The 14,456-nt window shown below is 41.2% G+C and overlaps 1 protein-coding gene across 2 annotated transcripts; it reads left to right on the plus strand.

The window, feature by feature from the left end:
- The first annotated feature begins 10,661 nt into the window (after positions 1-10,661).
- Positions 10,662-14,343, plus strand: esd (esterase D/formylglutathione hydrolase). 2 transcript variants are annotated; one of them, XM_015007666.2, is made up of 9 exons: positions 10,662-10,767; positions 11,722-11,796; positions 11,911-11,999; positions 12,250-12,348; positions 12,432-12,556; positions 12,646-12,765; positions 12,848-12,946; positions 13,036-13,203; positions 14,107-14,343. In XM_015007666.2, exons 2-9 carry the CDS (start codon positions 11,729-11,731, stop codon positions 14,185-14,187), a joined length of 849 nt encoding a protein of 282 aa, XP_014863152.1. In that variant the 5' UTR covers positions 10,662-10,767; positions 11,722-11,728; the 3' UTR covers positions 14,188-14,343. The 2 variants fall into 2 exon arrangements, with proteins under 2 accessions (XP_014863152.1, XP_014863151.2); XM_015007665.2 differs by having other exon boundaries at positions 10,748-10,866.
- The last annotated feature ends 113 nt before the right edge of the window (positions 14,344-14,456 follow it).

Consider the following 14,456-nt stretch of genomic DNA (forward strand, 5'->3'; position numbering starts at 1 on the left):
AAGGTCACTCGCCTCACTGAATGTGAGTTCATCTAGCTGTGTGAGAAACGGATAACATTTTGAAACATCTATGTTTCAAAATCAACTCTTAACCTCAGAACTTCTATTAGGAGACTGCAAATACAGACGTAGATAGATTCTGCATAGCTTTAGATTCTAAGTTAGAGATGAGGAATGTAAAACTTTCGTCCCAGGTAAAGAACACTGGGCTGGTTTGAAGTCAGTCGCTGATTTGTGCAAATCTGTGATCCGTGCTGCACAGGACACTGAAATTACAAGCACCACTTTGGGAACATTTCTCCTAACGAAGTGATCCAATGTCTGCAAGACGCTCTGAAGGACTGGACTCTCATCTCGCTTTGCTCCAGTTGGGTAAAATTCCTGCTGTGTTTCAGCTGCATCAAACAGGTCAGCGATAATACTGAGAATTTTTTTGTTGTTGTCAGGGTTCCAACACAAAAGTGAAATTTCACTGTCTTTAGAGTGAAGTCTCAAAAGAGCGAGACTTCAAAATAAGAGTTTTAAATGTATACATAACAGGGTGGAGAGCTTAAAAGTTGAATTTATGTCCTACGTCACTTACCGTACCAAGTCATGCGATGCTCTTGACAGCTCACTTTGTGTGCAAATACTACGGTGTTTTAAAACTGCAAGAACTACTGCTACTACTACCCTACTGTTTATTTCATGGAAACTTAAGGGACAAGTTACTCGTGAATCTAGACATGTTTTCACATCTCAAATAAGCCCTGCCAACGGATATCTGTATTTGCAATCTCCACCAGCTCTCCATTAGAGACTACAGCTACCATCAGGAGCCATCCTCTCTGCTCCCAGAAAGAGTCCAGCTGAATACAAATGGAGGAGAGTAAAAGGTCTTGAAAGGTCAGCGCTCCTATTAAAAGTTCTGAGGTGGACAGATGATGCCATTTGATGTATCCACTCTCTCTGCAGCGCAGACCTGCGGTTTGACCAGAAGTTTCATCCGTAAAGATCTGATTGTCAGACACCGACTATACACCCGAGAAAATTATTATTTCTTTTTGAAGCCAGCTCTTCTGACTCTGTGCCCCTACGTGGTATTTCAGTTTCGGGCAGCTGTTGAATTCATTTCGGAAACCAAGAAATTGGACAAAGAGTCGGCCAAATATCAACTGAATGATGGCGTACTGGGCAAACCTTACAGCTTGTGTTTTCCAAGGTCCTCTGCTCCTTTTCATGTCTTTAATATAGTTATATAAAATGCAACATACATTTTCATATACACATTTTTATTTTTTGTATAAAAGACAATTACCCCTAATACTGACGTAATGCAAGAAAACTTTTGAATTCAAAAGTCTCTAAAAAATCTAAAAAAAATAAAATAAAATTTCCCTGTAAGTTTTCTGGCATTTAGCAAATGGAAATAATTTCAGCTTACCTACAAGAAAAAGTTTAGTTTGCTTAAACAGTGAGGAAAACAAAGTCTTTATGTGGGTTATGTAAGTACCTGGTTTCAACTCCAGCATAATATTGCCAGACTGAGTTACAGATATTTTATCATTTGGATCTTGCATTTTCAAACAGGTCTCTGGAAATGTTGATGGAGGAAATGGAGAAAGAGCCTCGCAGGAGACCTGAAGGCACAACGACAGATCAGCCCTGATGGTGTTCAAAGTCAAGACTGGCTTGTTGTCATTATGACCAGAATTGGTGGCTCGCTAGATGTTCAAGTTGATTTTTTTTTTCATCCACATGGACCGACTGTTAGTTTCCAGCAAAAACAAAGACGTCAGGATATCTGCTTTGTGCTATTCTCTCTTGTTAGACTGAAGGAACCATCATCACCAGTCCGCACAAGTAGCACCATATACCTCTTATCTGCAGCAGTGATGGATTTCATAGAAGGAGAACATTTAACGAATGAAGAAACATGTCTACCAAAAACCCTGGATGACTCGGGAGGTCCAGCTGCTGCTAAAGGCCGGGATTTTCGTCTTATTGTCTGGGGACGAGGCTGCCTAGAGCATGACCCGAACAAACCTGAAGAGAGGTATCAAAAAGGCAAAAACTGACAACAGGAAATCATCTGAAGAACATCTAATACCAGGCAGGATTGGCAAGGAATCTGGCAAAGCCGCGTTGGCAGAGGAGCGGAACATCATCTTTGCCCATTTTGAGGAACAGCCAGCAATGGGAGCTAAACGTCATCGAATGACCCACAAGACCACAACCCTCATATTAGAAGAGCATGAGGTGAGGTGTATATTGTAAGTGGTGGACCCGAGAAAGGCTACTGCCTCAAACGGCATCCTGGCATGCATCCTGAAAGAGTGTGCTGACTGGCTGGAGTCTTCACCAACATTTTCAACCAGTCACTTGCCCTGGGAGCTGTTCCATCCACCAAAGTCCCTCAACCCAAGAAACCAAACATCATAGGCAAGTGCCACTCACCCCTGTTGTGTTAAAGTGTTCTCAGAAACTGGACAGGGTCACATTACAGTACTTCTCCCCAATGACTTTGACCCTACCAGTTTTCCTAAAAAGCTTTCAGGTCTACGGAGGATCCTGCAGCTAGTTCGGGCAGCTATGTGATGTAAGAGTGGAGTTAATTTAGTCCAGGATTAAAGTCATTCTCACTATATGTGATGTCTTCAGGATGATGAAGCAAGGTTGCAAACTTTTTTTCCCCTGGAGATTCAGAATATTTTCCCCAAAAATAGAAAGATTTGTAACACGTTTTGTTTTTATTTAACTTGAATGTGATTATGAAACCAATTGATTTTCAAACTTCATCCAAAATGTTTTATCCTCAAATTCTGTGTTCTAATATTTTAAGTCATTAACATCTATTTTTATGCGCCATGTAAGATTTTGTCTTTGGGCCAACTAAAGATGTTGGCTTACTGTATTTGATTTTTTTTTACTTTTTAATAAGCCCAACTCTCTTTTGCTGCTATTGTGACTTTGCTTCTCTGTAAAACACAAACCAACCTTCTTTAACAGTCTTAAAACAACTTAAAAAGTTAACTTTGAGTCTTGTTTTTGTGTTCATTCCCCATCTGATGCACCAATTATTACCCAAAAGAAAAATCCTGACTCCATCTCTTGACACACTCTGGTTATTGTATAAACTGCCAGATTATTCTCACCATCTCTCCTGCAAATTTATCTTAATGGTACTCCAGCAGCGGCCATTAATGAAGACCAGACAGGAAAGTTCCTGACAACAGTCAGATGTGTACTGTAATGAGTCAGGATGGGTATGTTGGGGCGTACCGTAACAAGTCTCTGTAGAGTGGAGAAGCTGGTTTCTCTCCGTACATCATTAGGACCCTATTGGACCCTTTTAGGGTTTGAAATGAGGAAGCATGGGATGAATGAGAGCAGAGTAAAGAAAACAGAGTGGAAGGAGAAAATGTTTCTTCACAGAACTTTCCATACTTCCCAGAAAGTGTTCCTCCAAACTGTGGCTAGCAGGTTCACATGTTTTCTCACCTGTGGCTCATAGACTTCAGCCACAATCCATCACAGGGAGAGACAGGAGGGTATTTTCGCAGAACATTTTCTGAGCTGATGTCTGGAAATAAATGCAGGGTTGAAGACTTAAAGACAACCCCCAGTCTATTTTACTGACATTTTCATTTAGTTTCTACTGTAGGTTCCTTTGGCAGCGCTGAACATTGTGCTTGGTTGTCAATCCTGCGTCCTGAAACATCTTTTAACAGAGCTTCATTTGCCACCATTAATCAAAATGTTCTTTGTTTAATATTCTGTCGATCTGGACAGTGTCTTTTTCTGTGTTCTGCATATGGTCTGTGATTACACCAACACAATCTACTGTTTTCACCAAGTTCAAAGGTCAAATGTGAGGGAGCCACTTCATAATCATATTCAAAGTAAGGGCTTGGGGTGTGGTCCTGAACATCTGTACCAGAGGTGAGGTAAATGCATCACACAATTATGTTGGTGAAAACTTTTTTACACCTAGGAGCAGTAACCAAAACCAGCTTTTGACTTTGTCGCAGTAAAGCAGATTGATGATTTTAGAAATTAATCACATTTACTTCTTTATGATCAAGTTGTATTACACTCATAGACAGACATGTACAGGATGGCTGCTGTTTTGACTTCACAGCTGATCTGACTGCACTGGATGGTTGGAAGTTAGCAAAAAAAATGTCTGGATCCAATAAATTTAACATTACAAGAAATCCTTCAACCTAACGCATCCTAGGTTGACTTAGCATAAATTGCTGTGGAAATATGTAAATCCACTCCCACTGCCATCTGAAGATCTGTGTGTAAAGAAATGTTGAGGGCCACGGATGATCTGGAGGCAGCTCAAACGCTGCCGTCATTCATCTTAATCCTGTTTGTCAGCCGGCTGGCGGAGCTGTAATCAGCTCGGATGAGTTTCAAAGGATAATTTCCAGCTGCTGACCTCAGACGGCATAGAGTGGATCTAGTGCTGGAGCTTCTTTGCTGATTAGTACTGATTGTTTAGTGGTTGCTGTTGAGCCACATTTCTCCACAAATAATTGCCTGTTTGCTGCTTGTAAAACAAATACATTAAAACATTACACTGTAGCATAGAGATGTCAGAACGCAACTTGTGGGCAGAGATTGCATGTCAGTTCTGGAATTGATTGGTTATAGTACCGTTTTTGCTTTGATTAATTTTTTTTTTTTTAGCTGAAACAGCTTCATTCACTTTCTTCTGCTGCCATTGCTGAATCTACAGGCAAACTACAATTCTAAAATGGTGCAAAAAACTGATATCATTGTTGACAACTTCTCCTTCTGTTTGCTGATTGGCCCATTTGAAATTCTACCAGAAAGAATCCACTTCAATAGGAGAAATTCCAGATGGACCAGAGAAGGGAGATGAGAATGGGGTAGGAAAGCCATGGCCATGCTAATCGTGTTCAGAAATCTAAAGCTGTGAAAACATGCAATTAAATAACAGTAACAAAACATCAACACAGTCAAAAACTATATAATTAAAAAGGTTATTTAGTAAAACAAGTAGGTAAGTTTGAAAGAAGGGGGTAATGGAGGGTATTTGTTAGTTATTTGGGGTTGACATTGGTTCATCATCCTGACAGCCTGTGAGAAGAAGCTGCTGCTAAGGTAACCGTCACAGTGTAGCTGTCGTTCACGGCCAAAGTGTCCTAGAGTTTAAGGACGCAAACTGATTGTGGGACGTTCACCTTTAGCATTTTCAGGCTGAAAGCAGAATATATGGCTCCATCAATCGAAGTCAAACAGGTCTATAAAAACCAAAGCAGTCTCACTATCACCGTGTTCCTGTCAATGTGCTTGAGAGGTCTAGGGAATCATCTAAGATGTCTTTTACCTTGACACAGGTCTTCTTTTTGGCCAGCAGTGATTTTCACCTAGAAACTCTCCCATAGACGCTCCTCCTTATTGTTGAATCTGGAATGCTTACCATACAGAGAAAGATTTAGAAAGAGATTTAGAAAGAAACCTTTACAGAGTATCTAGGTGGTATTTTAGAATATAAGTTAATTAATCAAAATCCAACACATTGGCCTTGGTGTGACTAGTGAAATTTAGCAATCCTACAGTGGGAAACCCTTTTTTGGTGCAACAGGCTGACAGAAGCTAGTTCTTTGCTACGAGTCAATCAAAAATGACGTACGATTTCTGATATGATTCAATTAAAAAATGCTTGAATTAAATTAAGCATTTGATTTTATTGTTGTGGGTGTCAACAGTTATCTTTCTATCCTTATATTGATTATATGTTTTATACTTTGCAGGTAAACCGTGTTATGTCCACGAATTATGTCATTTTTGTCTAAATGTTGACTAGCAGACCAGAATGAAACTACACTATAAATATAGATTGAAGTTAAAATTGACAGCTTTTGTAAGGGTGCTGGAGAGAGCAGCTTGTATAAGCATGTCTTCCAGAAATGCTTCCCCTGCAAGGACAGACCAAGATGAGGACTCAGTGCTGGAAAACATCACAATATGTAACTCACATTGCCAAGAGAGAATGCCCTTCATTCTTTCTTTTGTGACTGGAGAAGAGAAAATGTCAGACGGAGATTTGTTGTTTGACTGGTTTCTGCAACAACACAGCCAGAATACACACCTGGAGGCTAAACGTTTCTGAATCCCGTTCATCTGCTCGCAGGAGTGTTTTCATTTTATCACAAATGCTCGGAATGCGACTTCAACAAAACTATTTGCACTTGATAAATCCTTGACATTAGCAGACAGACGGAGTGAGAACTTCTTTTCCAATGAGAATTGTTTCAGAGCAATTTTGTTTTCTTTTCTAACCATTTTTCAGTCTTGTAGCAGCAGACCAAAATTACACTGCTGTCAACCTAAGGTAGAAATTCTTGATTTATGAAGCAAATGTTAACATGATTGAGTTGAATAGTCTTTATATGGTGCATATCAGATAAATATAAGCTAGTTTCTTCTAATTTCTCATCTGACATACAGCTGTACGGAAGCCCAGAGCTGACATTTTTCACTTGTACTTTTTTCCCAGTGGTTTTCTCAAGACAAGTTAATTTCCCACTTTCCACATTTTTCGCAATGGTCTTCTCCAAATAGTGTGTGTGTGTGTGTGTGTGTTTGTGCGTGTGCGTGTGCGTGTGTGTGTGTGTGTGTGTGTGTGTGTGTGTGCGTGTGTGTGTGTGTGTTAAACCTGATTCCATCCTTCAAATGTATGTTTGCGGTTTGTGATCTGGAGAAAATGAACTTTCTTTTCTTCAGATTGTCTCAAGAAAATTATTGTGAAGGACAAAAGTACATTTTCCACCCTGCTTATCACCTTCTACTCTGCCTTTATTCAGTGTCATGACTTCCTGGATTCTAGAGACAAACTGTTTAAACTTTTACCTTCATGTTGCCACTTAAAGGTATTATTTGTAAAACCCAACCAGAAGCAGTTTCTTCCCTCAGAATGTGTTAGTAATGACCTCTTAACAGTCAAACTGAGATTTCTTTTCTTCTTTTGTAATTTCCAAATCAAGATCCTTTTTATCTCTCACCAAATTTATATGTTTACATGTCATTTTATGAGTGGAACCAAAGTCAAATTCCTTGTTTGTGTACACAAATTCAGCCAACCTTCTCTCGATTCTGAGGAGAGTTGGGTGGACGAACTACTCAAATATGACTGCGAAGTCCTGAGCCTGTGTCTCCCTGTGATACCTGCTTGTAAAAACCATAGCATGTTATTCGATTAACATAGTGGAACAAGTCATTAGCAGGCTGAGTTGAGCGCTCAGACAGGAGACTCAATCCATTTACCATTTGCTCTAATCTGATTAGCTCTGCATGTCGCTTCAAAGGCTTCATGGCTGTGATAACATGGCGGCAGAATGCATCCTGTCCCAGGCCAGCTTCTTATGTCACCGAAACCATCCGTCCTCTTTGATTGATGACTTTCTCCACTCTCAGTCTTATCAGGTGTGCTGTCATTTCCCTCGTCTTCGCCCAGCCTTACACCAGCCAGCTGGTCTGAAGCCCTAATGGAGATCTGATGAGGATGAAGAGGTCATCATGTCCAGGCAGAAAAACATTTGGCCAATGTCAGCAAGTTCCTAAGTTCAGTTGATGCAGAAGACGAAGGGCATTTTCAGACAGTCTACTTTTAGTAGACTCTGTTCAATTGGGGACCAAATTGTTCCATTTTCAGATGGTGCAGTTTGCTTTCACAGTGCAGTGTGTCAAATGAACTATACCCTTTGAAAAACCTGTTTCCTACCTCAGCAGTGGTAGTGCTGCACCAAGAATTACTGAAGGAAACCTTTGAAGAAGACACCAAGCACAACATCCTTATTCACAAAAAGCTGTTGGTGATTCTTCTAACCATGTTGCTCGGTCATCAATCCTAGTAAGGAAGACTGGCCGCCCTGGAAGCTACCAGGGTGGCAGCGCTCCAATTATTTGATGTAATCTCACCCAGACGCTGAGACGAAGAAGACATGTTTTGCAATTAAAAATGTGCTGCAAGCTCTTTACACAGATATGACTGTGCACTTTGCTTGTTGTGGCAGCTGCTTCCAGCTGGGGAGAAACAAACAGTGATATAGACAGATTCCTGGGGGAATGAGAGAGGCTATCAGTTCGTAAGACTGAAGTTCAAACGCAAAATGCGTTTGTCAAAGAATGGTTGTGTGGGATTAAGCAATAAAAAGTGAGGAGTGATGAGGCCCAGCAGCAAGTCATAGAGTTTATAACAACTTTAGAATAATTGCATGGTGGCTCATAAAACAGTAGTGCAATACGGTGGCATTTGAATATTTATGCACTTGGGACTTCTCTTAAAACGCTCATAGCTGCCTATTTTAATTATTCAAACCCAAATGTACATTAGCATGCACTGATGCACAGTGGAAACCATCTAAGAACTACCAGATGAACTAATATCTACAGTCCTTCCTTATTTCCATTCTTGGGAGAACAGCCAATCAGAGGCCAGGAAAGAAAATGGCGCTCCAGGATTGGCTGTTTTACAAATGGCAGCCAATACCGTATCGTCTGGCATTAGTTTTGTCTGTTTCAGCTTCCTGAACTGCATTTTGTTTTAAATATTTTAGATGCATTCTATGAAATAATCAGAATGACTTGGAGTCATGTTCCACAAAAAACAAAAATACTGAACCGCAAATAGACGGCATCCACAGCATTTTTATTTTTGGTTTTTAATTCAGCGTAATCAATTTTTACTGTAAAATGTTCAACGGATGTTTATTTGATTCCAACTATCAGAGATAAAAACATATATGCTTAATATTCACCCGTTAATGATTGAAGTCCACCCTGGTTCTTAATTAAATGTAATACAAATCCAACATATCTATATTCGTAAAGATATGATTGGAAAAAAAATACATTTACAAATGAGGCTAAATTCTTCATAATATACTTTTCTTAATTTGGATTTTATTAAAAATTTAACCAATGTATGTCAGTCTACACAAGATGAACACACTGACTAAACCCGTCTTTCTAGGCCTGCAGGTTTTGAATTGTAAACATGAGTCTTTCTGCATGTCCTCCATAATCCTCCCCCCTCCAGTCTCATCATTTTCTTCAAATTCATTGTCAGACTTTGAAATTTCATTTTTGAACTCCTTTCTCGGCGTAATCTCTATAAACTTCACTCTGTTCCCAAATCGATTTCAAGGCGCTGTCGGCAGAGAAAACTCGGGCCATCTCGATCGATTGTGATAAGGAGCCACCATTGGTAAAGCTATATTTATTGTGTACCTCCACCTGTTTGTGGCTGGGAGAGAAAATGAGAAAAAGAAGATTGGTCCCCGTGAGACACTAGGCAAAACGTGCAGGAATCTGAGAGCACGAGTCGGTGTCGGTGAATGGGATTTGAGCTGATCTTTGACACTGGGGCGGAAACACAAAACTCACACTTCCACTCACACATTAACATCGACACCTATCACATTTTCATTCAGGGCCCAGGAGAACCAAACACAGTGAGTGTATTCATTTCTATATGTTAAAATTGTGCTCTTGTTTTAAAAAGGAAAACTAAATCGGCTGCTGCCATCTGGTGGATACAATGGGGAACAGACCACAAAGGACTCGGGCAAAAAAAAAAAAAAAAAAAAAAAAGCTTGTGTGACAAATTCTGCTTTAAATGCAGTCCTCCAGCTCACATGGCTGAAGGCGGGACCATAATGATGTTGAGACGAAGGAGTTTATGTGAGGATGCTGAGTGAATTTAATCTGTTTTATGTGGGCAGTGGGCGGACACGGGAGGCGATTTGAAACGGTCTAATTTAGGAAGCAGCTGCAGGACGAGAGCACACCGCCGCGCTGCCGCCATGTGGTTTAATAAGTCGTTTACAATCCAAATTGCGCTCATCGATGGGTGAGGATTGCAGAGGAAACGGATGATATGAATATGACGGAAAGACGCAGGATGTGTGAAAACAGACATGACAGAGAGAGAGAGATGTGAGCAGATAAATAAATATGGGCTTGATGTGAGTGAAATGAGGCTCGACAATTTCAACATCTCACCAGGGGACGCTAATTTGAATGTGCAGTGGTTGAATATGCTGGCAGAGTGGGCTTTTAGTTCTGGACCATTTTATTTTTTTTTACTTATGGTAAAAACATGTGACCATACCTGAGGACAAACTGCTTTAAACATGAATACGGCTTTGCATTAGCATTTATAAACGTTAATAACTTTCATATTGGGTCAGATTACAACCAAATTGACAAACCAAAACAGAGGTGAAGAGGACAGAAAATGATAGTTTTCCAAGTGCTTTTTAAAATAAAAATTCCTAATATTTATTTAAGAATCTTACATCTGCACTTTTTAGTCAACATTTTGTTAAAGCACTATTATCTTTCAGCTTTACACCTAATTAAAAAAATAGGGCAAACCGCTATTGAATTATTTTAGATGCATTTTTATATTTTCTAGTTTGTAGCATATTCATGCTACAAAAAAAATATCATGAATATGAAGTTGTATAATAATGTCCAGTATTGTACAACTGCACAGACTCTCTCGACCACCTGTCTTTTTTTCTTTCCAAGGTTTATAAGAAGGTCCATACTTATACTTTGGGAAATTAAAATATAGGATGTATTTTTTTCCCTCTAATTTGGCGCCCTCTGGTGTATAAAATCGTCCAGTGCGTCTCAAACTGAGTTTGGGGGCGGCACTGTGACGTCACGACGTTAAACCATTGACGCTCTCTCGCCCTCTGGTGTTCCTGGTTGTGGAGTTAGCAAACCCAGTGATTTCTTCAGGTATGTCAAAGAAATTATGCGTTTATTTTGTCAGCTTATTGTTTCACGAGTGTCTAACTGCAGTAGCTGCAGGCAGGCATTCAGAAAAAGCAGCTACAGGTACGTAAAGTTAACTCAGTGCTAACTTAACTTGCTAATTCCTGCACGCCCCCCACCATACCGCAAGCAAAACTCTTGTTTAAATTTGGACAGTTTTTCTCTTTTCTCCTGTTTATGCCTTTGTGCTAAATATATTAATGGGAATAATGAACGCGTTCAGATTTTGACAGCAGTTTGAGCAATTCGGCTTGAATAAAACGCTCCCTGATTAAACCTTGTCTGGTTTATTGTGCGCTGGTGTTGAGCTCAGGATAACAGAATGGAGACGGTGGAAATTATATAAGCGGTGATATGTGACAGATTTTTGTATCGTTTGTTTTTGTAGCATTGCATGTATTGTCTCACGCTGATTTATTTAGAATTAATGGTTGTGGAACTGTTCAAATCAACATGTTACTGTGTGTTTGTGCTAAATTTGGTCACGATAACTTTCCTGAGAATTCTCCTTCTTGTGTTACAGACAGGTGGGAGCTGGTCTTCACCAGCATGAGCATGGAAATATTTAAATATGCATTAGCAGTCACTCTGAAGTTAATAAGTGACTTGTTACGTCATTTGTTCCACCAAGTCTTACAGTGACACCTGGCAAGTCATGTTTCATGCTTCATACTGCATTAAATGAAACGCGCAGTAACTTCTAAAATACAATAATAATAATTTAAAACCATTCTGGATGACACAAAGTAATCTTGGATATCTGCTTTCAGACCACTGCTTATGCTCTTTTCTTGTACCAACGTCGGCCGGTACTGATGTTTGTACATTTTAGAGCTGACTGATGAGGAAAACGTGTTTGTGACGATGACAATATGATGTGCTATAAATAAAGACATGGAGTGACCTCCCTGTCTGCAGGTCAGCCATGGCTCTCACACAGGTGTCCTCCAACAAGTGTGCCGGCGGCTTCCAGAAGGTGTTCGAACATGACAGGTGAGACGAACGGCCGTCCTCACCTTTTGACCACAAGACAGGAAATTCAAATGGGCCTTAACAAGTTGAGCTTTGCTGAAGTCGGTTAAATTCTTGCCTGTTTTCTGTCCACAGCACTGAGCTCAAGTGTAAGATGAAGTTTGCCATTTATCTTCCTCCCAAGGCTGAAACAGACAAATGTCCCGTACTCTACTGGCTTTCTGGTGAGTCTCAGGCCAAAACATGGTGAACACGCATCCTTAGAAAGTCTTAAATTCATGTATCTAAACCTAAGGCCTTAAAATGTCTTCAGTTCATTTAAAAAATGCAAGTTGGCCTTGCATCCATCAACGTAGTACTTTTGAAAGATTCTGCGTCTCAGTGGTTTGTACTGTTGGACGTTTACCAACCGTTGGAGTATTTCCAGATTGTGGAACGTGATGGAAACCAGACGGAGCTGTTTTCTCTCTGCAGGCCTGACGTGCACCGAGCAGAACTTCATCACCAAAGCCGGCAGCCAGCTGGCTGCAGCCGAACACGGCATCATCGTCGTGGCGCCGGACACCAGCCCACGTAAGACGACACACACTCAAAAACACACCACAGTGGGTCAGAAAGTGAGTCTGTGGAACGAAGTGACGGCGTTCCTGCCTCAGGTGGCTGCAACATCGAAGGTGAAGATGAGAGCTGGGACTTTGGGACAGGAGCTGGTTTCTATGTCAACGCCACCCAGGATCCCTGGAAAACCAACTATCGCATGTACTCGTACGTCACAGAGGAGGTGCTCCGGATTCCTTCCACCACCTTGCCACCAAACACTCACCTCTTCATCTTCCTGTCATCTAAACCAACATCCGTGTCCCGTTTCAGCTCCCCAAGCTCATCAACGCAAACTTCTCCACCGACCCGGACCGGATGTCCATCAGCGGGCACTCCATGGGCGGCCACGGGGCGCTCATCTGCGCCCTGAAGAATCCGGGCAAATACAAGGTAACTTCCTGTTTCTGCTCAGACAGGAAGTTGGATTGTGTTTGCTGTTAGACGTTGATTCCTGCTGACGTTTCCCTCGCAGGCCGTGTCTGCGTTCGCCCCCATCTGTAACCCCGTGCAGTGTCCCTGGGGGCAGAAGGCCTTCACGGGTTACCTGGGAGCCGACCGGTCCGCCTGGGAGGTGGGAGCCCTTCGGCCTTCTGCTACAAAATAAAAGCACGTTTCAAGGGAGAAATGCACTTTTTCTACAACGCTGCGTTTGTTTTCCAGGCGTATGACGCCACCGTGTTGGCAGCTTCCTACTCCGGCCCTCAGCTCGACATCCTCATCGACCAGGGTCGAGACGATCAGTTCCTGTCCGCCAGCCAGCTGCTGCCTGACAACCTGATCGCCGTCTGCTCAGAGAAGAAAATCCCCGTCGTCTTCAGACTGCAGCCGGTTCGTCCCCAACGCCTCAAATTCTCTGATTTCCAATTAAATTTTGATCTAAATCATAATGCTGCAGCCTCCACCAGTGGCTAGCAGGTGGAGACGTCTCAATTGCAGCTTTTAAGCTAAATTCAGTCATTCGCAAATTTTCCACGGACTTTGCCATTTTCACCCAATCATTGCAACTCTTCTACAAATCTGACCAATCACCTTCATGTTTCCTGCTTTCTTTTTTTCTGACCAATCACTGCAACTCTGCTGAATGTTGGCTTATCCCCTAAGCCCTCTTCTAATTTAACTTCCTGTTTCCCAATGTCTCCTGAAGCCAAAGCTATAAAACAAAAACCTATGATGCTTAACACTAACAATGCAGATCATGTTAGCTAAATGATGATTAGTTGATCTATGTTAGTATATCAACAAGAATACTTGTTGATATTCCTGGTTGATGCCAGGAATAAACTCAATCCTTACTGTTGCTTTCCACATATTTAAAATAAATGTTTGTCACAGCAGGAAGAACAAACAGGTAGGAGACATTAGAGCAGGTCAGGTTGTGTCAAAAATAGAGCTTAAAATATGAGTACATTTGAAAAAGGTGCCACAAATCAGCATATTTAAGCTGCAATGATCACAAAAAACATGGCAACATCCCCACCATGATGTTCAGGATCAGATTTTCCATGCAGGCCGATGTTGTTGCTCCATGTTTGCTGCTCCTCCTTCAGGACTGGCAGCAAACTACAAGCAGGCGTCCACATGGATTTGTTTAAGCCATGATTTTCTTCCCTGATTAGTGAAGTCCTGTCACATGACACAAAACGCATGCTGTCCTCTAATCAATGAGCATATTTGTGTAAAATGATTTCTTGCATCATAAAGTGTTTTATTAATTAATTAATTCTCCTGCAGGGCTATGACCACAGCTACTTCTTCATCTACTCGTTTATAAACGACCACATCAAGCATCACGCCAAGTACCTGAACGCCTGAGCCGCCGCCATCGGTTCACTGTGACCTGCTGCTCTGACTCAACGCCCCACTGCAATAATGTCCTGGATAATAATGTCCGCTCTCGTTTCATTAGAGCAGAAAGTGTCAAATGGGAATTCTTTGGAATAAAAACTCTCATTACTCTTTTGCTTTTAAGATCTTTTTTTTTTTTGTCTCCAACAGCTTTGATCCATTAGTAACGAAAACACCTCCAGCCAAGGGTCGACATTTCACCTTTTTTACACATGTGCTACAATAAAAGAATAGAA

The sequence above is a fragment of the Poecilia mexicana genome, unplaced genomic scaffold (genome assembly GCF_051168715.1).
Source record: "Poecilia mexicana isolate PSO_F unplaced genomic scaffold, ASM5116871v1 scaffold_2, whole genome shotgun sequence".
Classification (NCBI taxonomy): domain Eukaryota; kingdom Metazoa; phylum Chordata; class Actinopteri; order Cyprinodontiformes; family Poeciliidae; genus Poecilia; species Poecilia mexicana.